We start from the raw sequence: 27,409 nt of genomic DNA on the forward strand, positions 1-27,409 counted from the left end.
AGTAATGAACATCGTTTTGGTGGGGCACAGGCCTATAATACATTCCTCTGAAGAGAGCACCTTTAGCACCACTCCCCCTCTGCACGTCTCTGCTTGCAACCATGTACAACTCACATGTTTAACATGTCTGCTTTACAGGTTGCTCCATAGAAAACAGGATTATTTTATACACGTTTGTAATTTTTAAAATTGAAAACAGTTACTAATAAGGAGAAGAAAAGCATAAGCATTAAATGTTTAACGTGCTTTCTATAATTACTAGTCATCAAGGTCCAACAGAACGGCATTACGAAAGCCAAGAAATTCCTCACTAATATAAACACCTAGTCAACTCGAAGATGCTCTGTTGAAACCGATGCAACAATAAACCCCAAATGGTAAAATCCATCATGTTGACGTCTGAGGTATATTTGTTGGGTTCAATCAAGTCGAGAGTATTGACTCTGATCAAGGTACCAGTATCCTCAATGTATGAATCTTCGTTTAAAGAACAAATGCACAAACGTTAGATAAGATGTTTAATGTGAACAGGAACACAATGGCTTAGACACCTTTTACATGACTTGAGAGATATTGTTAAAAACTTTCATAATGAAACTTTTAAAGGATTTTATGTCCAAAATCACATTCCTATTGAAGTTGCCATAACAATAAACAATAGAATTCATTACATTGACATCTGGACTTTTTGATCTGTTATGAGGTCACACTTCCAAATTAGAGCCTTTCTCACATCTAAGACACATTTATGATGAATATAGATCTCTTATTTGAACCATTCACCTTTTTTTATACATATAGTTTAAACTTCACTCACGGCACACCAATCATCAAAATAGCTCCTAAATAAAGGATGACAAAAACACTAAGCTCATAAACCCTGAATTAATAATGGCTGATGCAACAGCAATATGTCATTACTATGACAACAGAATATTCTTTTCATTGTTTTGACTCTCGAGTATATATCCGACACAGTTAATCAACCGAGAACCACATCACTCTATATAAAAGCATATAAGATATCAAAAGATACACACTAGAGAGTCAAAACAACGAAAAGAATATGCTGTTGTCATAGCTCTAGTCATTACATTATGTAATACCATAAAATATTAAAAACTATATTATATTCTTCCTTTAAACTTTTGTTAATGACTAATTAAGAAAAGAATGCTGAAATCAGGGTGCAAGGAGTTTGTCTCTTCTCACCAGAAGAGCTGTTTCTGCAGCACTCTGGAGGCCTCTTTAGTTTTATTTTTGTCCCCTTACTTAACAGAGTGCAAAAAAAATTATGTAGGATTTCTTTTAAAACTAAAAATATATAAACTAAAACTTAATACATGTTAACTGTATTTACCTGGGATGCAATGTAATCATTTTATTTTCTATTTTTTTTATTTGTTTGCACACAAGGTAGATACATTCTACTATAATTTTCAATCTAAAAGCAGCTATATCCTAGCTGATTTTAATTTCTTTTTATTTAAAGATGTTTAATATTACGAGTCGTCTGGGTTTTAGATAAGTTGTAGTGAAGTGTATTATTATATTGTCAATAACATGGCATAACAATAACAAATAAAACGCCCTAGTCAGAAGAAACGTTTGATTAATTTAGATGCTATATGAGTTGACATTGAAAATCTTACATAAATTTATGCTCGATTAATCGTGACCAAACTTCCACTCTTTTCAAAATTACTTCGATGTCGATTTGGAAGTTTGCATTCTTTATAAAATATACAATTTGTTGAATAAATGTGGAAGAATTCATTGCATTGTGATTAAAATATACAAACGCAATGGTTTGTTTACAAAAGCTAGTCCCTCCCCGATAAACCGAAGTGGGTGGGTGTTGAAGTTTGGCTGGGTTAAGAATCCCTGGCACATGAACAGATAAAACTTACCTTGCTCCTTCGAGTGGGTTGAGGTAGACATCATTATTACCGACAATGTCGACAATACAATGTTCAGGCATAATGCCCAGACCACTGAGATGGATATCTTGTTGAACTGCTGCATCGGTGCGGCCAACCAACGTATGCTCCTGCAAATAATAAAACAGTATTTAAATTTTTGAAAGTTTTAAATTTTTACATACATTTGTACATATTTGGATTAACCTTTCATTATGAAATTAAATCTCATTGTAATTCCCGTAATGGTGTTAACAATTCACACATGCAAAAGTTCATATTTTATGTTTCAAATCTTCTGCAAGATGTTCATATCAAACAATATTTGTGGTGACAAATAAGCAAATTAAAATTCATTATCATATTTGGATTAACATTCATTTTACATGATGGCATGCTTTTAACAACTTTTAGAAATTGACTTTCAAAGCAACCTATCTCCTCCCAGGTCTTTATTTATCCTTCTTTCTGAAGTCTGAATTTGCTACCACAACTGTCCATAATCTAATCATCATATTGTACGAATCCAAAAATTCTATTGTTGGCATTGGCTTCCCTGATATTTTTCTAGTCAGAATTCTTTCTAGAAAGCCATTGGATACTCATGGGATGGACTATGTGAAGGTTGCCAACATCCTAAGTGACAATGATTTTTTGTGATATGAACTGGATTCGAAGTTGGAACAAGTTGTGAGTCCATATCATTAACCATTTGACCACCATCACCTTTCCACCACCTACTTGCGCAACAATTCTCATCCATTTTTTTAAATGTGTCGATACCATCAATGTCTATTTTTATTCAAATATCTCCCTATACTGTCTGGATTTAATCATACTCCGAGTTCATCAGATCCAAAATTCTTTTCTCACAAACTGAGTAGGGGGAAGTTTCTTCTTTCTGTGATCTTTCCAGTGCTACAACCATTGATGACTATGGCAATATTTACCACAAAACTTCACTTTTCATAGCTTTCCTCCAAATATGAAATAGATCAGCCATTGTTTCAAGCACCAAATAATCAGCACGAAACATCTCTTCCAGACAACCATACAATCGAACATATTTTAAGCTAAAATTGCTGTCACCTCGTTATTTAAGATAACTTAATTGCATTATCATTTCTGGAATGTAAATAATTCAAAAGAAAAATGTTTCTTTTTTTTGTTTGTGCAATACCTTTTCATAATTCATGTCAAGTTTTTAAATTGTTTATTTAGAAACGTGATGAATTATGTACACAAAAACAAAACCCCCAAAAAAGTGAAAATTTATTTTGTTAGAAAGTTTTTAAAAACTGAGTTTAACATATCTGCTTCTAATTGTATAAAAAATTTTTTGCAGTTGTGGTTTGAAGTCATTTTTTTTTTAATGTACTTGCTTCTGTATAAATTTTTTTTTTTTTTTAGCTGTGGAGTAAAGTCACTTTTTGCAGTTGACAATAATACAATTTTAAGCAAGCATATGATTTGCGAAATTTTTTTTAAAGCATTATAAATTGTACGCAACATAATATACTTTATTTCTATGTCTATGTGAATACTAAAGTGAAAATTTTCACAGAGAATCTTTTGTGGAGCAAAAAAAAAAATGAAAACAAAAACCCACTAACAAAACTCATTATGAAAATAAACTGATGTCTTTTATCAAATCCTTAAAATCTATCTTCATTTGTTTGTATTTGAGTTAAGATGAAAATATCAACTACAATTGCAAAATATACACATAATCGAAATCATAATCAGAAAAAAAATAGAGTTCCTCTTTCTTTTCCATGCATGCACTCTTATTTTATCACGTGACCTTCAAAATATATTAATTTTTTTTTTTGCTTGTACATTCTGTAACTTTATTCTATTTAAAAACCGATATCACCTTGTTTTATTTGTTTTTGATTTGCATCAAAGTGAATGTGTATTCAGACTATGACAAAACTGAGAGAAAAAGTATGGATGCCAGATTGCAATCATAACGGGAGGTGAAGGATGATTATACTACAGAGTCATATACATGTAACTTATTGGGATTTTTCTATTTCAGAAACACAATTATAATCAAGTTGCAAGAACATACAGTGGTCTTATATAATAAATAGAATTCCTCTCACTAAAATCCTTAGATAGAATTAATCTCAGAACTGTTAGAATTAGTGAGTTAAGACTTTCTATTGACGGACATCTAAAAATATTTACTTCAAAAACCATTTAAAAAAGAAATAATGAAAAAAGAAACGTCTCTTTTAGCTTCAATCACTTTTTTATGGTGTCACCTTATCTTCATGAGACGATCTATGAGTGTTACACTTCAGTTTAAGTGGCATCTTGGAATGTGCAAGAGATGCTTTTGATCTTAGATGCCCCCAATCATCTTTAAGATTAAGTTAGAAATAGTTTATCACTGTCACGTTGAAATATTTGTGTCATTGTCATGTTTAATTTGAAATAATATTTGTTAATATTGGGACGATTAATAGAAATTCAGAATTTAAAAAATCTCAAGTTTTTGACGTATTGGAATTATTGGAATTGGAATCAGAAAATTTGTACCTGATTTTTGATTCTAAAAATAATACTTTTTAATCGTTTTTTTTTTTTAAGTTGTTTTCTTGTTTGAATTTAATTTCCTATTTCTAATACTAATGATAAAATGATATATATAGAATTTAAACTATCATTAAAATGAAAATTTATTAATAATTGCTGCATGTGTATTTCTTTTACATTTGCAAAAATACATGCTTACAGTAATCGAAAAATAAAAACAATAAAAACTCCTAAATATTTAGAGGATTTAAAAGAATTGGAGTCAGTAAATGTATCAGAATCGGTAATTTTATCGGAAACTAGAAAAATATTGGAATTGTCCATCACTAACATTTGTGTTGTTCTGTCAATATAATATTCATGCCGTTGTCATGCTTAAGTTTTAAATATTTGTGTTGTTCTGACATGTTTAAGTTTTAAATAATTTTTTACATGCGCATATTATTAGATGGGTTTTTATGGGAATCCAAATAATAAAAAAAAAAAAAAAAAAAAACTAAATTAGAGGTTTTAAAAGAACTGGAATCAGTAATTGTATTCGAATGAGGGAAAAATTGGAATTGTCCCCTCACCAATACTTGTGTTGCTCTGTCACGCTTAAGTGTTAATATTTGTGTTGCTCTGTCACGCTTAAGTGTTAATATTTGTGTTGCTCTGTCACGCTTAAGTGTTAATATTTGTGTTGCTCTGTCACGCTTAAGTGTTAATATTTGTGTTGCTCTGTCACGCTTAAGTGTTAATATTTGTGTTGCTCTGTCACGCTTAAGTGTTAATATTTGTGTTGCTCTGTCACGCTTAAGTGTTAATATTTGTGTTGCTCTGTCACGCTTAAGTGTTAATAGTTGTGTTGCTCTGTCACGCTTAAGTGTTAATAGTTGTGTTGCTCTGTCACGCTTAAGTGTTAATAGTTGTGTTGCTCTGTCACGCTTAAGTTTTAATATTTGTGTTGCTCTGTCACGCTTAAGTTTTAATATTTGTGTTGCTCTGTCACGCTTAAGTTTTAATATTTGTGTTGCTCTGTCATGTAGTTTTAATATTTGTGTTGCTCTGACACGTTTAAGTTTTAAATAAGTTTTATGTCAGGTATGTCAAGCTAAAATTTGGAATCTTTTTTAATTTAAGCAACTGACATTTTTGTGATCTTGTAAAAATATTATCTTATACGTAATTGCTTCACTTTATAAAAAGAAGAAAAATCCAAAAAGCTGTTGCATTATTCTTTTAGGCAACATTTCTCTTTCCTATTTTCTTTGCAATTATTGCATTGTCATGGAACCATCAATGAAATGATTGATAGCAGACGATATACTGACAAATCAGCGATGATGGTCCCAGTGAACGGAAGTAGTGTGAAGAGTGAACCCATTAAAAGATGAACATGACTATGATGAACAAAACATACAAAAACTCTACCAGCTTGACAGCTATTTTATAAGTAATTTCATCTCAAACGACTCCCACATGTAATAAATTATATTTGCACATGGGGAAGAGAGCATGAAAGCTTGGGTTGGAGGAGTGGCATGTCACTTACTTGCATTGGATGATTTTGGTCATGTGACTAGATAGTGGATTTGAGATTTCCTTTAATTTACTTGTCTTTTTTTAATTTTTTTTTTTTTTTTTTTTAACAGCGAAACCAGACGTCATGTATTAATAGATAGGTAGAGGCCAGCAAGTAACCAAAAACAAGTTTTGCTTATGAAAAGTGGATCCAGTTTAGTTAAGTTTAACTATTTTTGTCTTCTATATGTGAACGTTGTTTCATCATTTGGATTAAAAAGAGAGACTGAAAACCCATGATCATCAGTACTACACTAAACAGATAAACAAATTAGGTAAACTTCTTGAACTCATACAAAAAAGCAAACCAAGCAGTATCAGTATTGCAACAATGGGAAAATAAATTTAACAAAAATTGAGATTTAAGCTATATATATATATATATATATATATATATATATATATATATGTGTGTATGTATATATATATATATATATATAGAGAGAGAGAGTTAACGTTTTGAACAAATTCAAAACAGATGGAGATAAATCAAGTTTAGGTAAACAAAGTTAATTTTGATATTAGAGCTTAGGCAAATCAATTATTTGAACTACTGTTTCCGTCTTAGATGTTATTCTCACAACATTTCAGCCGATGTAACCTCCAACCTTCTTCAGATGTGTCTTGTCTAACTCAGGAATTTGCATGAAATTTCGAATGGAACCCTTTATTTAATCTTTCTCTCATTCTGTCAGCCATGACCAGGTAGAAGTTTTAAGTAATTTGTTATTATATTCTTAGTATCACTTGTACTAACCTAACACAACAGATAGACGTGCTAAGTAATAATCAGTTCTAAGTGACAGTCTTCTGGAGGTCGAAGGTTCAATCCTTGGTGAAGACAATGCTAAGAAAACAATTACAAATTAATTTCAAACTTCTAGTTGGTAATAGCTGACCAAATAAGAGCAAGTTAACACAGTAGACTGAATAAAGGATTTAGCTCAAAATTTTATAGTTCTGAGTTAAACAAAATACACCTGAAGGTCGAAGGTTACACCAGCTGAAATGTTACAAAAGGAAAACAGTAGTTCAAATAATCTAAATATGAAATATTAACGAACTGTTTAACAATGGTTTTGTCGTCTCAGCATCTAACACAAAATTAATGAATTGTTGAAAATAGTGTTTTTAGCATTGCATAAGTTCAAAGATGTTGATGCGTCGGAAACCAAATAAACAAACCAAACCCATATGAATGAGAAAGAGAGAAGTGTGTGTGTGTGTGTGTGCCATGGCTAATAAAACAAAATAAAAACAGTATATTATTTAGCCTGATCCAATACCAAGTGAAGCCTATATTCTTACAGTGTCCCACTACAAAACTATAAATACTGATATCACAATCCGAGCCTTTCAATATCTGCTGCTCTAATAGGAAGTATGGACTATTGGAATTGTAATGATTTCACTTTATTCTCCCCCTACAAATCCTATAAAAAAAAAGGAGGGCAGAAGACATCGATAGATTTTGTCTGCATTTTCATTTGTTTGCAGAGAATGATTTTCTTTTTCTTCTTTATTTTTTTTTTTTTTTTAAGCAATAACTTGGAAACCATGCAAACGCTTCGGAGTTGCTGAAGAAGTAGATCAATGAAATAAAGTGCGTTAACATGCGACAAATGCCCTGCCGAGATTGGACAGCAGCAGTTCACGATAACGATAGAAGCACAGAAGACAATGAAGCCAGCCAATTTCCTTCATCTTTTTCTCTTCCTCTCGGCAGTGATGGATTCTTTCGAACAAGATCACATGGAAAATGTTTCTTGCCTCATAGCCCCCCCCCCCAAAAAAAAACAAATACAAAAGGAGAATCATCACAAGTCATTAGCAAGGTAGATCTTTCGGAATAGGAGCGGCAATGGCTTGTCGGTGTTAGATAAATAGCAGCAACCTGATGCATGGTGTTTGCCGACGGAATGAAGCCATTATATGACAAAGAAGTCACAGATCAATACAATCAAATGATGTTCACATATTTTGTTCATGTACAATCTGCGATCAGGCATGAAGGCCAATTTTTAATGCCAAGCTGTGACATTTTCATTTCAGCACGTTTCATATTTGACCAGATTTATCCGTTTGCTTTACAGCATTGATTAATTATAGAGAAGAACTTGACACTCCTTGTACATCAGAAGATAATCTTGCCATAATTATGATTGTATATTTAATATCACTGCTTTTTACAGCTTTTTCTTTGGTATAAATCTTCATTGCTGCATTGTTTTTTTTCTTAGAAAGTTAGATGACGGTCTCAGTTACTACCTAACATTTCTGCAAATAATAAATTGATTTCAGACGTGGAAGAGTAACAGAAAAATAAATTGGACTCCTGCTATCGGAAGTAGTGTTGGTTAATCGAGGGATGATGAGGGAACAAATCTTGTGTGGCTGCTATGTTATGACTGAGAGATGAGAAAATAAAATGACCTCTTTTTACCACCAGACTTCAGCAAACACATCTCGAGTGCTCCAAGTTTGAGTGACTTCATGCCAGGGTTTCACAGAAAGTTAATCCTGGTCAGGGATAAAGATCTAAACCGCAAAATCTTGTATTGAATTTATAATGTCCCTCATCTGTGATGACGTAGTGGCAGAGTTTAAGATGGTGATGCAAATATATTGAAATAAATCGAGCAATACAACAGCAGTTTAAAAAGAAAACTTTACTGATAATATTACTGACACCACATGTCAAAATTGGAAACTCACTCAGCTGAAAATAACTCTTGACTTAGTTTTAAAAAAATATCGCCCCCCCCCCCCCCCCCAAAAAAAAAAATTGGACTGGATTCATATTTTTTTTCTAAACAATACTCAATTCAGCTGATAAAATAACTTTGGGTTAAAAAATGCAAATTGAAATTAAAAAAAAAAAATTGCACCTTAAAATTTCATCTTTGAGTAAGCAGTTATAAAAATCTGAATCAAACCCAGACTCCCTACATCTGTTCTACTCAAAACAGAAATGTTTTAATGAGTTCATATAGAACAGATATAATTTGATTGTTTTTATTTCATTCACGTTAATGCCTGTTTGACATGTTGGCATGTGTTAGACAACTTTTAGAAATCAACTTCTAAACTAACCTAAACAATAATGCCATAATAAAAGGAAAAAAAAACTTCATTGTAGAATAACAAAATGTAATTAAGATACAGCAAAAGCTCAAAAATCAATGAAAACAATGGTTACTTCAATATAAATACAAGCTTGGTATAGCATAACTGGAATATTGCATTGTCCTAACCAGGTGGGTACGAGACCTAATAATCTAGACTACACAATAGTTAATTGGTAATTAATACCATTGGAAGTCACATGCAACTATTTATATCAAACTAACAGGGTTACCTGGTGTGGCTTCGGAGTAAAAATATAACATACTTCTATTAAAACTTCCACCTATCTTTACCTTCCTGTCTCCCATACACTAACCCCCACTTCTGTTCAGCCTGTTCCTCTCTGTGGAGACACACACATACAGACAACTGCAATGGAAAGAGATACCAGAGGTATCATAAACTAAATGTTAAGCATGTGGCTGAATAGTTAGAATTAGAACATCTTAATCATTCAAACCTGAATTTGATTCCATCCAGTGGTTCAACCTTATTCAAATAAATATTAGTTTCAGTAAAAATTTAGTCAAAAACAAAATGCCCAGAAGAGAATCCTGAATGGAAAAGTTTTGGTCGTTTCACAATATAACAACCCTTCAAACGTTATTCAATTCTGAAACGCTAAGTTGTTTAAATGAGTAAATGCATATGATTAATTGAACACACGTTGCAATTTTACTCATATCTTTCTTGTGTGTGTGTGTGTGTGCGTGTTTCTGAAAGAAAAGCTAGAGAATCTACATAAAAATTTAAAGAATATTTATATGCAGAATTTTATGGGAGAGTCAATAAAAATGCCCCCCGCCCCTTTCTCCAACCAGAAGTTATGCGGGCAAAACCTCCCTTAAAATTTAAATTATATTCTATTTGAAATCATATGTAAAAAATTCTTTAGGAAAAAAATGGAAGTAGTCCTGAATCTGTGTGTGCCCCTCCATGCGCCAAATCTTATGCATTATCTATAGCCGTTATAGGGATAAAACCCCCTTAAAATACATATGGCTGATTTTAATATTTCTAAAAATGTCAGTTTCTCCCGACTATATCAGAGGGCAAAACCAAGAACAGTAAACAAAAAATAAAAAGAAGTAATACATAGTGAAAAAGGACATTATGTCCCTCATTAAATTGTTAGCAACGTCAGGTCTCTCTGCTGCTAGTGTATAATTTAATCATTTTACCTGAAACATACATAGCAAACTAAAAACCTCATTCTAAAAATTGAACAACTTTTTCAATTTTTTTCCTTTTTATCATCTTAAAATGTTCTTAACTGGGTATTTACTTCTCTTCTGTGGCAGGAAGATGTGACACAAGGTGTAATAGTGCATATGAGTGTGTAGGAAAATATCAGCAGAAGCGAAGGATGGCTGGCTTGCAAAGAGAGTTCAAAATAGACTTTGTAGCCTCGTAGGGGATGTCCTTTTCTCTTCTCTGCAACCTCTTTCTCATAGAAGAGAGGTTACTAGTTTTTCTCTGCTTTATAGTTATTTTCATGGCAAGTGGATTGTCTTCCGTTTTCCTGCTTTCCAGCTGACTATAATATGGTTTTCTTCAAGTTTAATGTAAACAAGTTTTTGATGAGCCGTTCCATATAAGTTAACAAATTTACTGAATTTCCATTACTAACGATTACTATATTGTCCAATTGTCTACTGTACACTCTCTAACTCTTATCCTTGAGTGGCCTCTTGGCCTTGATAAGTGGTGATGCCTATGTAAAAAAAAAAAAAAAAGAGAAAAAATGCTGCACGTGCTCGAGGAGAAAGAAAGTTGATGTTGAAGGAGATGGACATGAAAAGCAAAGATGAGAATGGTCCAGCTGTGCCCAGCATGCGGTCGGAAGAAAGAAATGCATATCAGGCTAAAATGGGAAGGTGGCAGCGAGAGACTTTAAGTGGTGTCGAATGTAACAGAAATAAAAACTTTTGTCAAGAAAAAATGCTGACCTGGATTTTTATTTATTTATTTCCAGTTTTATTTTTATGAATTACTAAAATGTAACAGTCATGTTACAATGGGTTGGATAGTCAGATTGAAGTGCCCAGAGGAGCAGCACTCTAGCCTAGAGAAAATTCTTGGGGAGTCCCATCAGCCTTCCCCAATAGGGACGCCTCAAGCTATTAGCAATGAACTAAAAGAGAGAAGGTAAAGCTTGAGGGTGGACCTCCTAGAACTGCACAGGACCAGCAACATATCGCAGTCAACAGGGGAATGTAATTTCAAAAATGGCATAAGATTTTGTTGATTTTGGTGTCTAGGAAAAAAATCCCCTGACTGGAAAATGTACTTAAGTGATTGCATTTAAAAAATTCCAAAGAAAAAAAAAAAAGAACCCAGCCATAAAAATTGTAGACAATCACTGGCAATTCTAATAAAATGAGACAGCAACTTATTGTTTTATCAATGTAAATTTCCATGGTGATCATAGTCAAATGAATAATGATTTAAATTGACAATCTGAAAGGTGCCAAGTTCAAATCCAATCAGTCCCATAAATGCCACTTTCATGCATGGATGTTGGCAACCTTCATGTGGTCCCTTCTATAAGTACTTGATTCAAGAAAGATTCGAGGAATTCAACATCAATAACAGAAATAAAAAAAATTGCATCATGCTGATTCATATGAATTTGCATTTGAACAATTTATCAAATCATAAAAATTATTTGTCTTTATACAAGCCATATAAATTCTACAGAGGACTCATTCATATATGATATATTGATGTTGGCATTCTGTAGATGTTCAGCGTAAATGGAGACGCTCTGATATTATTGTAGCTTTTTTGTTAAAACTGCAAAAGTATTTATCTAAACTAGCACGAATGCCTGGCAAAAGCCCGGTTGTAAAGTACGCTTAAATATGATATTTTAATTCTTGCAGATTTCGTATATTTTATTATAGAGTTAATGCTTTATCGAATTTTATATATTTGCGATTTCAAAAATAAAAAAATATATATCGATATGACTTAGGTGCATTAGCTTGAATCGAAACCAAAATAAAAACTTCTGAAAAAATATATGTATACATGTGTGTGTGTATGTATATATATATATATATATATATATATATATACACACACACACACACACACACACACACACATACACACCTTGAGTTCTTTCAGCCATAATTAAAACCAAAACTTATGAAGAATTTTTGATAAATTTCTTTCCAAAAAAAAAAAAAAATAAATAGATGACCGAAGTGCTATCAGCTGAAACCGAAACTAAAACTTCTGGAGAATTCTTAGTAAAATTATTTATGACAAGAAATGGAAGTATATGATTAAACAATCCCGATGTAAGTGTGACACAGAAAATAATACACGCAATTGTATTAATATATAGATTAGGTAAGATCTTGCGTTCGTGTGTTATCTTGTATAACTTGGATAAATACACCTTGAATTATTTTTATTTACTACTAGCGGGGGTTACCCGGCGTTGCCCAGGTGTTTGAAGGCGTGTGTGGTTTTGGGTAAATCAAAACTCCGGAGGGCGGGGGGGTTTAAAATAAAAAAAAAAGTTTATGAGGATCGAACCCGAACCTTTGAGGCAAAGTTGGAAATTAAAGTGTGAAAAAAAAACGTGCGACGTTAACCATTGGGCCACTGCGAAATAGTAACGGAAACACATTTGAATTTATTTATTTAAGTATTAAAAACAGAATTGACACATGGCTGCAATAAAAGTTAACTCTGTTGCATCTATTTGACCTCATTAATGAGGTCAAATAAGTCGCGCAGTTGACTTTTGTTGCGGGGCAGCATTTGGGTTTGTTTACTCAATTCCCCAAGATGTTTGGGGGGGGGGGACCAGCTCCCCATTGTCCAGATTGAATAGCAATTGTCTGATATAAGGAGTTTGGCCCCACATTGATCAAAGCTGATTGCTTCTGGACGTTTCCCGGTGCGAATGCTGGGAACAGACCCTTAGCTTTGAATTAGTTTCGCTTTTTATACAAAAAAGCTGAACGAACACAAGACGGGCTGAAATAGCAATAATTTTGTAAAAATCAACGTAGATATTATTATTATCTAGGGGGTATATAAACAGTTCTAAGTGATAGTACCCCCCCCCCGAGCGTCTGCGAAGAAAGCCTTTGCGAGTTATACACAAAATGATCACACACATTTTGCCTTTTATATATATAGACTAGCGGGGGGTATCCGGCGATGCCCAGGTGCTTTGAGGTGTGTGTGGTTTTGGGTAAATCCAAACTCCGGGGGGGGGGGAATAAAAAATAAAAAAGTTTTGTTAGGTGACTATGAGGATCGAACCCGAACCCTTGAGGCAAAGTTGGAAATTAAAGTGTGAGAAAAAAAAAAAAAAAAAAAACGTGCGACATTAACTATTGGGCCACTGCGACATACAACGGAGACACGTTTGAATTCATTTATTTAAGTATTAAAGACAGGTGGCCGCAATAAAAGTTAACTCTGTTGCTTCCATTTGACCTAATTTATGAGGTCAAATAGAAGTCACGCAGTTAACTTGGGTTTGTTTACCCAACTTTGACTGTTTCCCCCCCCCCAACAGATGTTGGGAAGGGGGAACCCAGCTCCCCATTGTCCAGATTGAATAGCAATTGTCTGATATAAGAGGAGTTTGTCCTTACATTGATCAAAGCTGATTGTTTCTGGACGTTTCCCCGGTGCGATTGCCGGAAACACCGCCTTAGCTTTGAATTAGTTTTGCTTTTTTATACGAAAAAGCGAAATCAACACGTTAGAAGCCAAAATAGCAATAATTTTGTAAAAATTGACGTAAATAAATCTAGACGCTACACGCGTTCCCAAATCCTAGATATTATTATCTAGTGGGTATATAAACAGTTCTAAACGATCATAACGACCTCGGGAGCGTGTGCGAAAAAAACCTTTGCGAGACATACACAAAATGGTCACACATTTTGCCTTTTATATATATATAGTCTAGCTGGGGTACCCGGCGTTGTCCGGGTGTTTGGAGGTGTGTGTGTTGTGTGTGGGGGGGCGTAGATTAAAACAACCCTGTTAAAAAAAAAAAAAAAAAACGTTGGCTGGTTGTTTGGAGGTGTAAAAGAAAAAAAATAGTTTTAGTAGAAAGGTAGGCTTGAACTCCGAATTTTTGACGGAGGTGGAAAGGAAATGGAAAAAAAAAACCCCCTGCGACCTAACCATCTCGACCACAGGATCAGATGAATTGATAAGTGTGTTAAGCTGACGTTTATAAACCAAAATTAGCAGGTGCGACAACGTCAAGTTGCATGATGTTTGACCTAGTTTTGCGCTCGAAGCCAGTTTCTGTTTTCCCCGATACGCGGCGATCAAAAAGTATCTCGAAAATAGCTTGTAAAAGTCGGGTAAATTAAAGCGAAGTAAAAAAAAACAAAAAAAAAAACACAAAAAAAACTAATGTAAGGCAAATGAACAATGTTAAATGTAAAAATCAAAAAAACAAAAACAAAAAGAAAACAGAAAAACGAACGTAAAAAAACAAAAACAAACACGTTAAAAATGGCTTAAATAAGCCTGTTTCGATATTAAAATTTAAAAAATCTGTAGGTACCCGGGTGTTTTTGGGTGTATGATCGGGGGTAGGGTGTTAATGAAAACCTAAGAATAAGTGAATTAAAAAAAAAAAAAAAAAAAAAAAAACAGAAAAACGAACGTTACGTGAAAAATGGCTTAAATAACACTGGTTCAATATTTAAATTTAAAAAATCGAAAAAAAATGAAAGAAAAGAAGACATCCCACACCACGATTCGAACACAAAACGTTTAGATAATGACCCAACGCACTAACCAACTGAGCTAACACGATGTACATGAAATTTAGTCAGTTCTTCAACTATTTAAAGTAAATCAGGTCATGACGTCATCTGACGCATAGGACGGTTTTTGTTGACCGTAGAAAATTATCGATTTCGGGGTGAAAAAATTAACGTTTTTGGCCAATTTCTCCATATTTTTCGGGCGAAGGATGGAGCTTCAATATGATACCAAGTTTGTTAATTTTTCTGTCTGTCGAAAGTTTTTAGCGGACACACAAACATACATACATTTTCGCTTTTATATTTATAGATTATTGCAATAGAATAAAGAAAAATTACTTGTCTTACTAATTCTAGTCTACCCTACTATTCAAACGATAGCTGAGAAAGAGGGAATATTCATACCTTGCACAATAATGGTCACCTATCTAAATACTCATCAGGCTCATTGTTGCTTAACTTTGGCTAAAAGATAGAGCATTAATGACATGCTATTTTAGAGCTGCTTCCACTTCCAAACTTGTGGCACCTGATATTCTAAAGGATTTGCCCATTCAAGTACTGACCAGGCTCAGTGCTGCTTAACTTTGGAGATCTGATGAGAACTAGTGTTTCAATATTTTGTAAGCCGTAAGCAGATAAAAATGGCGTGTGGGATTAAAAAGACAGAGAGAGGGAAATTGTGAAAAGCAAATCGGAATGAAAGATAAAAAAGACGAAACACATTGCAGATTGGTCTTTACAGCTGTTCTTATGTGTTGGCAAAAACAAAATCAGCTTGCTATTTTCTCAGAATCAAATCTAATTTCTATTTCCGTGCTTGTTGGGTCCAACGTGTGATGCTCATGGCTACTTCCATTCTCCATCTGTTTGTATAGCCTCAATGGAACACAGCCGGTGTGGAGCCGACTTGGCCGCAAGCTTTCAGCAGACTACAACCAATATGTTGTATAGACATGGTTGCTTGCTACTGCCAAGAAATATGACCAACATTATCAGATCGCTACGGTAACAAGAGATGTTTTCTATTTTTAGATACGTCAACGCATTTCTAGAAAAAGCTTGGTCTGTTGGTCTATCATGCTTCCTGCTAAACACCCATTTTATTTTAGATGCATCTCTAAAAGAAAATTTATTTATTGATGGGATTTATCATGATTAAGTTTGAAAAAATAAATATTTTCTGTGGTCTGTCAGATTTGTTTTAATTAAGAGATTCATTGCAAAATGCAGAGCTTGAATTGTGCATCAATTGTCATGCTTAAGTTTGAAATAGTATTCTCCGATCTGTCATTGAAATAGCATTTACATTGGTCTGTTATGCTTAAGTTTGAAATACAATTTTAATCACTATCCTATATATACTATAGATATGGGATATGAAGGAAAGAAGCAACCTTAGTAGAAGTTAGTGTCTTCCAATGATGCTGGGTTAAACAGAGTGGAAAGAAAAAAGATAACAAAATATCAACGTCTTATGTATGATATGAAAAGAAACTGGAATCTTAGGAAGATCGCCATCATTCCAGTAATTATAGGAGCAACTGGACTCATGAAAAAGAATTTCAAAAACTACCTGGCAAAATATACCCGGCGAACTAAGTGCAAGAGAGATTCAAACAATTGCACTTTAAGAAGCGGTCAGAATCTTAAGATCTCACGGTTGGAATACCTGAGTTAGCGAGTGAATATTTGGCATCCGGTATGATGCTCCATCCCCAACTTGAACAAACTGATATAAAAAAAAAAGGGAAAAAAGATTGACTGTGGATGTTAAGAAGACCTGTTCTTACTTTTACTTTAGTTTCAAGGGGGGGGGGTACAACAGCTAAGTAGGCTGAGAAATAGTATTAAAGCAATTATTGCATAGATTTTTTGGTGGTCAAGTAAACATGACTTAAGAGAGTGTGTGATCGCTTAATGGATTCTGTTCCAGACTATGGAACTGGTAATACAGAGTTCAAATCTTATCAGATTTACCATGCTAAATACAAAATTCCACCATGGTTGCAATTGTAGGCTGCGGTCATCGAATCGTATGCAATCAACTACTTACAATAGATAAGCTGTTTCAGCAATAAATAACTTCAAAATGGTTGACATGTCATAAAACAGGCAAACTAAAGCAATCACTAAATCGTGATAATATTGCGTTTCTACATTCAATTAAAATAAATATGCCAGAAAACAGATTTTTTAAAAATAAATGTCTGCTTTAAAACTTTAATTTGATTCCACAATATAAACATTTTCATTATAATACTCCATATAATAATAACTAGCTAGACGTCCAACATTGCCCGATCATACAACATGCTTAAACATGATATTTTAATTTATACAGATTGCATATGTATTATTATAGAACCAATCTTTTATTGATTATTATATATTACGAGGAATAATTTGGCTGGTGGACTAATTCACAAAAAAATAAATAAAATTAAAAAAAAAATAATGTTGTTCATCAAATTCTATCTGTGTATGTTTACAATATCACGTCAGCTGATATTTGGGCTTGACGATGAACACCCTGGAAAAATAATTTCTGATTAATGTTTACTTTTAAAATATACCAACAAAGAAATGATTTGCACAAATTTTAAATGGTACCTCTTATCGTAAATTGAACTTATTAATCAGAAAAAGTTAAAGTAAAATGGTGAGGTACACTCGGGCTTGAACAGGGGATCATTCGATCTGTAGTTGAATGATATACCACTAAGCTGTATCTCCAGATGACTGCTTTTTTTTAAGAAGAAATGATTTGCTGCAATTTTATTATTTCCTTTGGTCGGTGTAATGTAAAATATTCCCCTGTAAAAATTATTTTTTTTTTTTTTTTATCTATAAGAGAGACTATTTTTAAGATCAGATTTTTTTGATTTTCGATACTTATCGGATGAATTTCTGTACAAAATATATCTAAAAACACTGCCAGACATGTGTGAAATTTGCACAAGATTGGCTCAACCGTTTCGAAACCTATAAGGAAAGAACTCACATGCACGCAAAAAGTAACTTTTATATAATCGTAAAGACAATGATGATGATGATGACCTTGTTTCTACATTGTTCCGTGTTGGTTCCTGTTTGAAATCATGAATTCATCCAGTTACAAAGAAAGATTTAATATTTATGATATTGCCAAAGTTTTTCTTTTTTAGTTTTATTTTCAAACCATGGATTAAAAAATCATTTTTAATTATGTTAAACAAAAAAAAAAAAAAAAAAAATGTTAAATTTACCTTGTAACAAAATACAAGTATTAAAATAAAAACATCTTTAATTTCTTTTTTGTAAAATATAGTTTTCTCCACACTAGACTGATATGAATAATATTTTAAGTTCACGGTAAACAAAAGATAATTCAGTCATCGATAAAAGGAACATATAAATTTACACAACTACTACTACTACTACTAATAATAATAATAATAATAAAATGAAAAAAAAAAATGGTTTTATTGATACAAAAAAATACACAGACATGATTGGTTTGGTGGTTTTGTTTTATGGCATATCAACCATTTAGAGGTTATTTAATGCCAAATCCAGTAATTTGGAAAAACTTTTAAACTTAAAGTTCTTTATATATATTTAAATATTTAATTATGGTATTTGGTTTGGGTGTTTTGTATAGGAAAATTGTTGCTTTTGTTTTTAACTTTGAAGAACATAATTGAGTTTTTCAAAGGGAAAGGAAAAAAAATAAAACAATAACATCAATGTTTGGTGTATTTTAGATAAAAAAAAAAAGCCAGCATGTTAAGACTGGCCTAATTTAGTAGCACCAGGACAAATACATGAAGTCTTAATTTTATAATCATAGGAAAGACCATTTGTTTTTCTCGAAAAAAAACAAAAAAAGCTCATCAAATTATGAAAGAATAGTTTTCTACGTTCATATTATGTCAACATATGACGACATTGGATGAGTTAAGCATTAAATTTAAGTTCACCAAATGCAATTAAAAAAGAATTCTAAACGCGGCAATCCAGTCAACAAGTTCCTTGGTTAATTTGAACATAAAATGTCCACATTTAAACTTTACGTACTAACCCAATTAATTCACTAATAAAATGGATGTAATCACAGGAACACTTTCAACATATAAGATTTTTCTTTATATTAAGAAAATAATTTTATATTGATACCAATGGAATATGAAAAAGATTATTGTAAAACTTTTTATTCTTTGAAATCAAGGCAACAATAAAATAAAAATAATCTGTATTTCGTATACAAATTTCTAATAGTTAACCATTATTTTCTTTGTTATTCTCTAACCAACATTTTCAATCTACCCTGTGATCAGAGTTAAAGCGTCACTATTGCTAAACATGTCGATTCAATAGACATATATGAAGAATACCCGTTCGTTTTAATAAAGTAAAGTAAATCTCAGAGCATAAGAAATTATTAATAATAAAGATTTGTTAACGTCTACTGTTGTTCCTTGTTGAAAAAGTTGAAATAAATAGCATTCTAAAACAGAAATCAATTATGAAGAAATAAGTAAAAGCAAATCGAGGTAAGCCAATTGAAATTGCATATTTATACACATCTACACGTGCGTATTCGTGTTATCTTTTTATCTAACATGAAAGTATGAATTAGAAACACAAGCTTTTTCAGCATGCGCATAAAGATTAAAATAAAAATGACTGGACATTAGCATTCGACTAAAAAGACGTCACGATTTTCCGCATCCGATTTCTGGTCAGTCAGTGATAAACTAAATGAATACGAATGCTTATCCTTTTCTTTTTTAGTTGCAGCTGTGCATACCTGTGGAAGGCTTTGTTGATCAACAAGGCTATGGTCTATCTGAAATGGCATTTGTATTGTTAAATGTCCAGACTGAACATAAATCTTATTTTAGATAGGTAGATGCATCTAACACAAGATTTGCAGTCCATCCATCAGTCACGTAAAAAATAATTTTGTCGGACAATAGTGATACAGGCTGAAATAGCATTCTTTTTGGCCAGTCATGCTGAAAACAGAAATAGAACTTTAAGCAGTAATACGCTGAAATAGGATGTTTGGTCGTCGTCGGTCACGACAAAATAGGACGTTTGCTCGTCGTCAGGCACAACAAAATAAAATAGTATTTTTGATGGTCGTCGGTCACGTTGAAATAAAATAGTACGTTTGATGGTCAGTCACGCTTTAATCTGAAATAAATATTTCATTGCTAAATGTACAGATTAAATTATTCTTAAGAATTTTGTTGTTGTTTATTGGTTTATATAAATCCATAATGTGGTAAATTTCTGATTGTTTGAATTATAGAACGTTGCAATTAATATTTTTTGACTGAAAATGATTTCTAATAATGTTACACGCTTGGAATCGCGGTCAAGACATGAAAGTGGACATTTTTACTCCTCCTCCTCCTCAATGCTTCCATAGAAGCAGACATTAATTTGCTTTGTAAACATGAAAAAGAAAAACAACATTCTGCTCTCAAGTCAACAGATCATAATATAATCAACGATTGAGATTAATATCTGACAAGAAAACATGACTGATTTTTATTTGTTTTCTACAATGTCAAGAGGAAGAAATAGTTTTCTTAAACGGAAGTAATAAACTAATTGTCTGAATTTTTTTTTTTTCAAAATAATTCAACAATCGTCTTTACACTCTAAAATCTATATACTGCGTTTAGTCTGTCCATTCTACAATTTCTTAGATAGTACTGGAGTGATCTGCTGAAATTTTGTATGAACAGATGTTTTGATACGGTGCAACAAATAAGTATTATGGTATCCTTTCGATGCACAGTTAGGGATTAATGGCGATTAATATTTAATGTAAAAATGAGCACAAATTTACCCATATTCAGCCATCAATTTGGAATAAAGCATTAATTATAAGTCAACACCCCATAACTTTTTACCTTTTTTAATGGGCAAAAAGTCTAGTATTTTTATAGTTACGGATGACCCAAATAATTTCACCTCTTGAATATTAGCCCAGACTAATGATACTAAAGCAGCAGTAGCAATAAAAGTTTAGGCCTAGAATATAAAATATAAATTTAAATAAGCATTTTCAAGATATATGACTGTAATTGTGTTAGGTGAAGAAAATTTTTTTTTAAGTAAATTTAATCTTTTAAATCTTTATTTCCAATGAATTTCTCGAGTGAGGAGAGATAGTATTTCAAAGCTCATTCATAAATATGACCCCCACATGTCACGTTACAGACTGATTTGTAACAGGCTGATTGAAATCGTAACTAAAAACAGATTGACTGCTTAGGTAATTAAATAAGTTAAACGGGGCATAACTTTAAGAATTACATCTGTTGAATTTTATAAATTTCCAGAGAATTTATCAGAACACATTTTAATTTCTAAACAGGTTTTCAACAATAAAATGCATGTTTGCACTTTTTGTTTTGAAAATTAAAACAATAAATAAACAAGCAAAGTGATTTAGTTTAAATGATTTTCAATTGTGTAAGCCATGTTTTGTTTTTTGAAACTCCATATTATATATTTTTGCTCATTCATTTATTGAATTTTAAAGTTTTTGATGATATTTTTGCTGGAGTCGGCGAAAGAGATAGTTTTATTGGTTGTAAATTCCAATTCAATTGGTTTCTTTTTCCTTTCAAAATAAATTTACTCTCAAAATGTTGGATGCAAAAAACTGAAGTCTTTTGTAGGGAACCAATTATTTTGATTAATAAATATCCATTTTTCAATAAGATTTTCTTTTCCTTTTGGAAAATTCAATGTGAAAATCTTTTCGCTGTTCATATCATATCCATTAGAACAACCAAATGCCACACATTTATTAACCATCTTTTGTATACAAACTTTATAACCAATACCAAAATACATTCAGAACAAATAAGCCGTCTCTTTTGTAGACTCAAACAAATTTTAGGAAACCCCCAAAGCAATGATGGATTGAAAAGATGAATTACAAGATTTTCTTTCAACTCTGTACCAGATTTTCCCTAATTGACTGGGAAATGTTGTCCCTTTGGTTTTGAAATTAAAAATTTATAGAAAAGTCTTTGAGCTTCCATCTATAAAAGAATGCATTCATATTGACCAAACACTTCATGTCCATCTCCAATGTAAAGAAAAACCCATGCCATTACAAAAATGGTTCATACATGAAAATAATGCTAAACTTCTAAATTTAGCATGTTAGAAAATTTTCTGATCTACATCAAAAACATACTGGAAGAAGAGTCATACTCAATTTTAAACGAGTTACAAAAAAGACAACATTATAAACCAAAAGGCCCTCCTCCATTTTTTGCAAACCTAATATATGTCTCTTAAAAATTACTTCTGGAGATATTTCCATTACCATCTTTTTGTTTATTAGAAAAGATGCAAAGAGGTGGTGTGGGATCAATTAAAGCAGCGAAATCACTCCTGGAAGAAGATGATCTTTCCAAGGACTGTGTTTTATTAGTTGATGAAATGTATCTAAAAAATCACATACACACACACACACACAATTTCATGGAAGAAAGTATGCTGGTGCAAATGAAAATGATGAATTTTATAAAGGAACTAGGGGGGGTACCCGGCGTTGCCCGAGTGTTTGGAGGTGTGTGTACTCGGGCGGAGGTGGGGGTGTTAATCAAAACATAAGAATAAGCGAAGTAAAAAAAAAACAAAAAAAGAAAACAGAAAAACGAACGTTAAAACTTATCTGAAAAATAAAGCATGGGGGGGGGGTAATCAAAACATAAGAATAAGCGAAGTAAATATTTTTAAAAGTATAAACTTAAAAAGATCGAAAAAAAAACAAAAAAAAACACAAAAGACAACTAACGTAAGGCAAACGAACGATGTTAAATGTAAAAATCGGAGAAACAAAAACAAAAAAGAAAACAGAAAAACAAACGTTAAAACTTCTTTAAAAAATCTGAAAAAAAAAAAAAACACATTAAAAATGGCTAAAATAAGCTTGTTTCAATATTAAAATTTAAAAAATCGGTGGATACCCGGCGTTGGCCGGGTGTTTTTGGGTGTGTGTGGTCGGCCGGGTTTGGAGGGGGGGGGGTTAATGAAAACCTAAGAATAAGTGAAGTAAAAAAAACAAAACAGAAAAACGAACGTTACGTGAAAAATGGCTAAAATAACCCTGCTTCAATGGTAGAATTTAAAAAATCAAAAAAAAAAAAAAAAAAAGACATCTCACACCACGATTCGAACCCAAAACCTTTAGATAATGACCCAATGCTCTAACCAACTGAGCTAACACGACGTAAATGAAATTGCGCCAGTTCTTCAAATATTTAAACTAAATTAGGTTATGACGTCGTCTGACGCATGCGTAGAACCAATCTCATCATGAGGACGGTTTTTGCTGAGCCCCCCCCCCCCCCCCTGTAGAAAAGTGCTGATTTCAGGCTGAAAAAATTAACGTTTTTGGCCAATTTTTCGATATTTGTCGGGCGAAGGATGGGGCTTTCATATGAGACCAAATTTGTGAATTTTTGTTCAGTCTGTCGAAAGTTTTTAGCAGACACACAAACATACATACATTTTCGCTTTTATATATATAGACTAGGGGTACATGGCATTGCCCGGGTGTTTTTCGGGGTATGTGAAAAAAAAACCCAAAATGTGAAAAAAAAAACAAAAAAAAACGAAGCCTTCACGACGCGCAGTTGGAAAATAGTAAAGTATCAAAAAAAAAAAAAAAACAGGTGCGCGTTTTTGATTGACGTGACGGCGATAGGTATTCTTCAGTTATTTTGTGTGGGACAGTTTTGAATGAGATGAATAAATCGGTTTGTTTGTTTTTAAAAACCTGCTCCCTGTTTATTAGGAGGAGCGAAATGAAAGCTACAGTCTGATATGACGAAGTCGACATTGAACAAACGTTACTTAGCTCTCTTGAGACAACTGGCTTTTGGCCTGTGATTAGAGTCGAGTTTCGCTTTTTTTATACCGAAACCCGAATATAACGCGTGCCAAGGCGGGAAATGTGGAATAATTAACGTTTGAAAGTCAATAAAATTAAATAGACAGGCGAGCTCCGTGGATAACAGATATTACAATTTATAGATGATATAAAAAGTTTTTAGAAGTTGTGAACCGAGCAAGCGCTTCTTTAAAAGAAGCCTTTTGTGGACATCGAGGAAAAGCGTACATACATACACACATACATTTTCCCTTTTATATATATAGACTAGCGAGGGGTACCCGGCGTTGCCCGGGTGTTTGTAGGGGTGTGTGGTGTTAAATAAAAAAGAAACCGGGGGTTAGGATCGAAGCCGAACCCCTGAAGCGAAGTCTGAAAATAAAATCGGCCAGCCAGAAGTGAAAGATGTTTGAAAGTCGTCGAGCGTTACGACGACGACAACGATGTAAGCATTGTTATAAGCGAAGTAAGAAAAGAAAACGTTTTAATTAAGCGGGGGGGGGGGAAACACTAATTAAAACAGAAAAACGAACGAACGTTACGTGAAAAATGGCTTAAATAATACAGGGTTCAATATTTAGATGTAAAAAATCGAAAAAAGAAAAAAAAAGACACCTAACACCACGATTCGAACCCAAAACGTTTAGATAATGAACCAACCCTTAACTACCTATGCTTAAGAGGCATATATAAAGTTTGTTCGGTTTATCAACTATTTAAAGTAAATCAGGTCATGACGTCATCTGACGCATGCGTTGTTGACCCTCCCCCCTGTCGAATCTGTCTAGACATCTCTCTCTCTCTCTCTCAAGACTGGAAAATGGCGTCTGGCTGTTTTTATTTTTAAAAACTTCGTTCGTTAATATTTTTTGTAAGCATATTTTTTTTTTTTTTTTTTACTTCGCATGTTTGGCTTATTATTTTTCATTTAACTATCGTATCTACCTATTTTGAATGTGGTAATAACTTTGGTAACGTTGCCATAGCGTAGAAGTTCATAGTTTAGCTTTAATTAATTTTTTTTTACCGATAACAATTTGTAAATTGTAAATTAAAACTGCCATTAGAGGTTGCTGACGTCAAGATCACGTGACATGACTCAGCGAGTTTTAAATACAAGTTGACCCAAAATAAACGGTCGCGTGTATACTTTATGTAGAAGAGTTAGCGGCCGTATTTTTTGGGGCAGTTATAAATCGATTTAAAAATATGTAATGTTTAACATTAAAATGTCACTTTTTTTGGGGGCCCCCCTTGCAGAAAATCGATCAGTTGACGCACCTCTGATGGTCACTTTGGGCCAATTTTTCGATATTTGTCGTCCAGAACGTGGGGCTTTCATATGAGACCAAGTTTGTGAATTTTTGTTGTGTCTGTCGAAAGTTTTTAGCAGACACACAAACATACATTTTCGCTTTTATATATATAGATAATAGTATTCATGATTACGTGTCTTAAAAAAAAAAAAAAAAAAAAACAGTACCATCAATTGTTAAAACCTGTCCCTCATTAACAATAAATGGTGAGGGAAATTTTAATATGCATTTTTTAACTTATAAATCCTGGATTTTTTAGGGAATATTTTTGCAGACAATTATTCAGCTCATGTGAATGCCTTTAACATTTTACATCATTATATAACTTTTTTTAATCCCCTCCCCCAAATATATATTTTTTTTAATTGTTTATTTGTTAAAAATATTCGTAATAGTTTACTGAACAAAAAGAAATTTGTATTTTCCTGTTTTCTAAGGAAGGATATATAGCTTGGTCTGATTTACACAAAGCATATGACAAAGATCCTGCCTTAAATGCTAAGTTATGCAAGGCTCCAAAGCTAACATTCAAAGCATTGCATCCTAGTGAAAATAAACAAAACATTAATTTAACTTAACATTTTTCGTGAGACAACTGTTGCAGTTTGTGAGATCTATTCTATACTGTTCGAACTGACATGTCAAACTTGCTTAAATTGATATCATGGTGGTGGACAAAACCAAATTCAAGAAAAATGCTCCCACCTAATTTTTTTTTTTTTTTTTTTTTTTTAATAATGCCATCATTTTAAATGATGGAAAAATTGATTTCTAGAAAAGATGATCTGATTGGACTGAGTTTCAACACAAACTTCAGATTTCGTCTGACAAAGTAAACTTCAAAAGTTTTTGTTATAACTTTGAGAGGGCAGGCTATGCTTATAATGGAAGAGCTTTTAGATGAAGGGTATGAGTTTATTTGCACATGTAGGTTTCAAAGTGAGCCACTTCAAAATCTAGGTTGTCCTCGACGGTCGTACATCTAAACAATATGATATAAATGTGGGAGTACCTCAACAGTCTATCATTGGACCTTTATTATTCCTGATATTCATAAATGACCTCCCTGATAAAATTGTTTCGGAGATGGGTATATTTGCTGATGACACAATTCTCTATAACAGGCACGAGGGGGGAAACAAATGAAAACATCTAAGGAAATGGCAGAAACACGAGAAGATAACCTCCAACCTGTAGTGGAATGGGGACAAAAATGGATGGTCATATTCAATGCTGCAAAGACTAAGCTTGTTTCCTTCAATAATTACAAGAAACCTCTACCACCAATAGCAATAGCCAAGAAGACATTACCCGAAAGTACTTCCTTTAAACTCCTCGGCCTAACGTTTGCAGGGAACATGAACTGGAATAGATACATTGAGAGCATTGCCAGGGCTGATGCGAAGAAGGTGGGCTCTCTCTACTGTGCTAGAAAACTACTTACGCCTGAAAGTATCCTGTACCTCTATAGGGCCACCATTCGCACATGTATGGAGTACTGTTGTCACATTTGGGCTGGTGCATCTGCTACTTGTCTCTCACTCCTTGACAAGGCTCAAAAGAGAGTCGCCAACCTAATAGGTCCTGAGCTGTCATCTAGGCTTCAGCCTCTGTTCCATCGACGAAATGTTGCATCCCTCTGCCTGTTCTACAAGTATTTTAACGGTGAATACTCTGACGAATTACAAGCACTTGTACCCCCTTGACGTAAATACCCCAACAAACCCGACAAGCAACTAAATTCCACCCCTTCACAGTAGAGATCCCTAGATGTAAGAAAGCCTTCTACTTCAATACTTTTTTAACCAATTTTAAATTCTTGTTAGGTAAAGGAGGCACAGATGGATTTGATAAGAGAAAATTGGATGCTTTTTTACAATTATACCCTCAGTTTGTTAAATACTAATTTTTGGCATAGGTGCTCCACCAGAATCTTTGTCGTTGTTGGCTGTGGAATTTATTATATATATATATATATATATATATATATATATATATATATATATATATATATATATATATACATATACATACATACATACATACACACACACACAGAGTTTTAATATTTTTTAAGATAAAGTTGAACAGACAATAAAAGAAATCATCCTGTTAGGAATTAACTTGTAAATGTGACATAAGGAGTTAGGTGTTTCATTTGTAGAAATTCATGAATAATTTTGAAAGCCTCAATTCTCTCATTGTACAAATATTGTACGAATAAAGTAGTTAAACCTAAATATTTCCACCTATTTATATAATTTA

General features: G+C 32.9%; 1 protein-coding gene across 22 annotated transcripts in view; it reads right to left on the reverse strand.

The window, feature by feature from the left end:
* The window catches only part of LOC145243881 (kinesin-like protein KIF13A), a 1,028,209-nt gene that overhangs the window by 248,909 nt on the left and 751,891 nt on the right, over positions 1-27,409 (reverse strand). For all 22 annotated transcript variants that reach the window (XM_080106966.1, XM_080106962.1, XM_080106977.1 and 19 more), the window contains one exon: positions 1,911-2,050. In XM_080106966.1, coding sequence (XP_079963092.1) covers positions 1,911-2,050 — 140 coding nt within the window. The remainder of the gene's footprint in view (positions 1-1,910; positions 2,051-27,409) is intronic.

This window comes from Euprymna scolopes, chromosome 22 (assembly GCF_053919585.1).
Source record: "Euprymna scolopes isolate OS-2025 chromosome 22, ASM5391958v1, whole genome shotgun sequence".
NCBI classification, from domain to species: Eukaryota; Metazoa; Mollusca; class Cephalopoda; order Sepiida; family Sepiolidae; genus Euprymna; species Euprymna scolopes.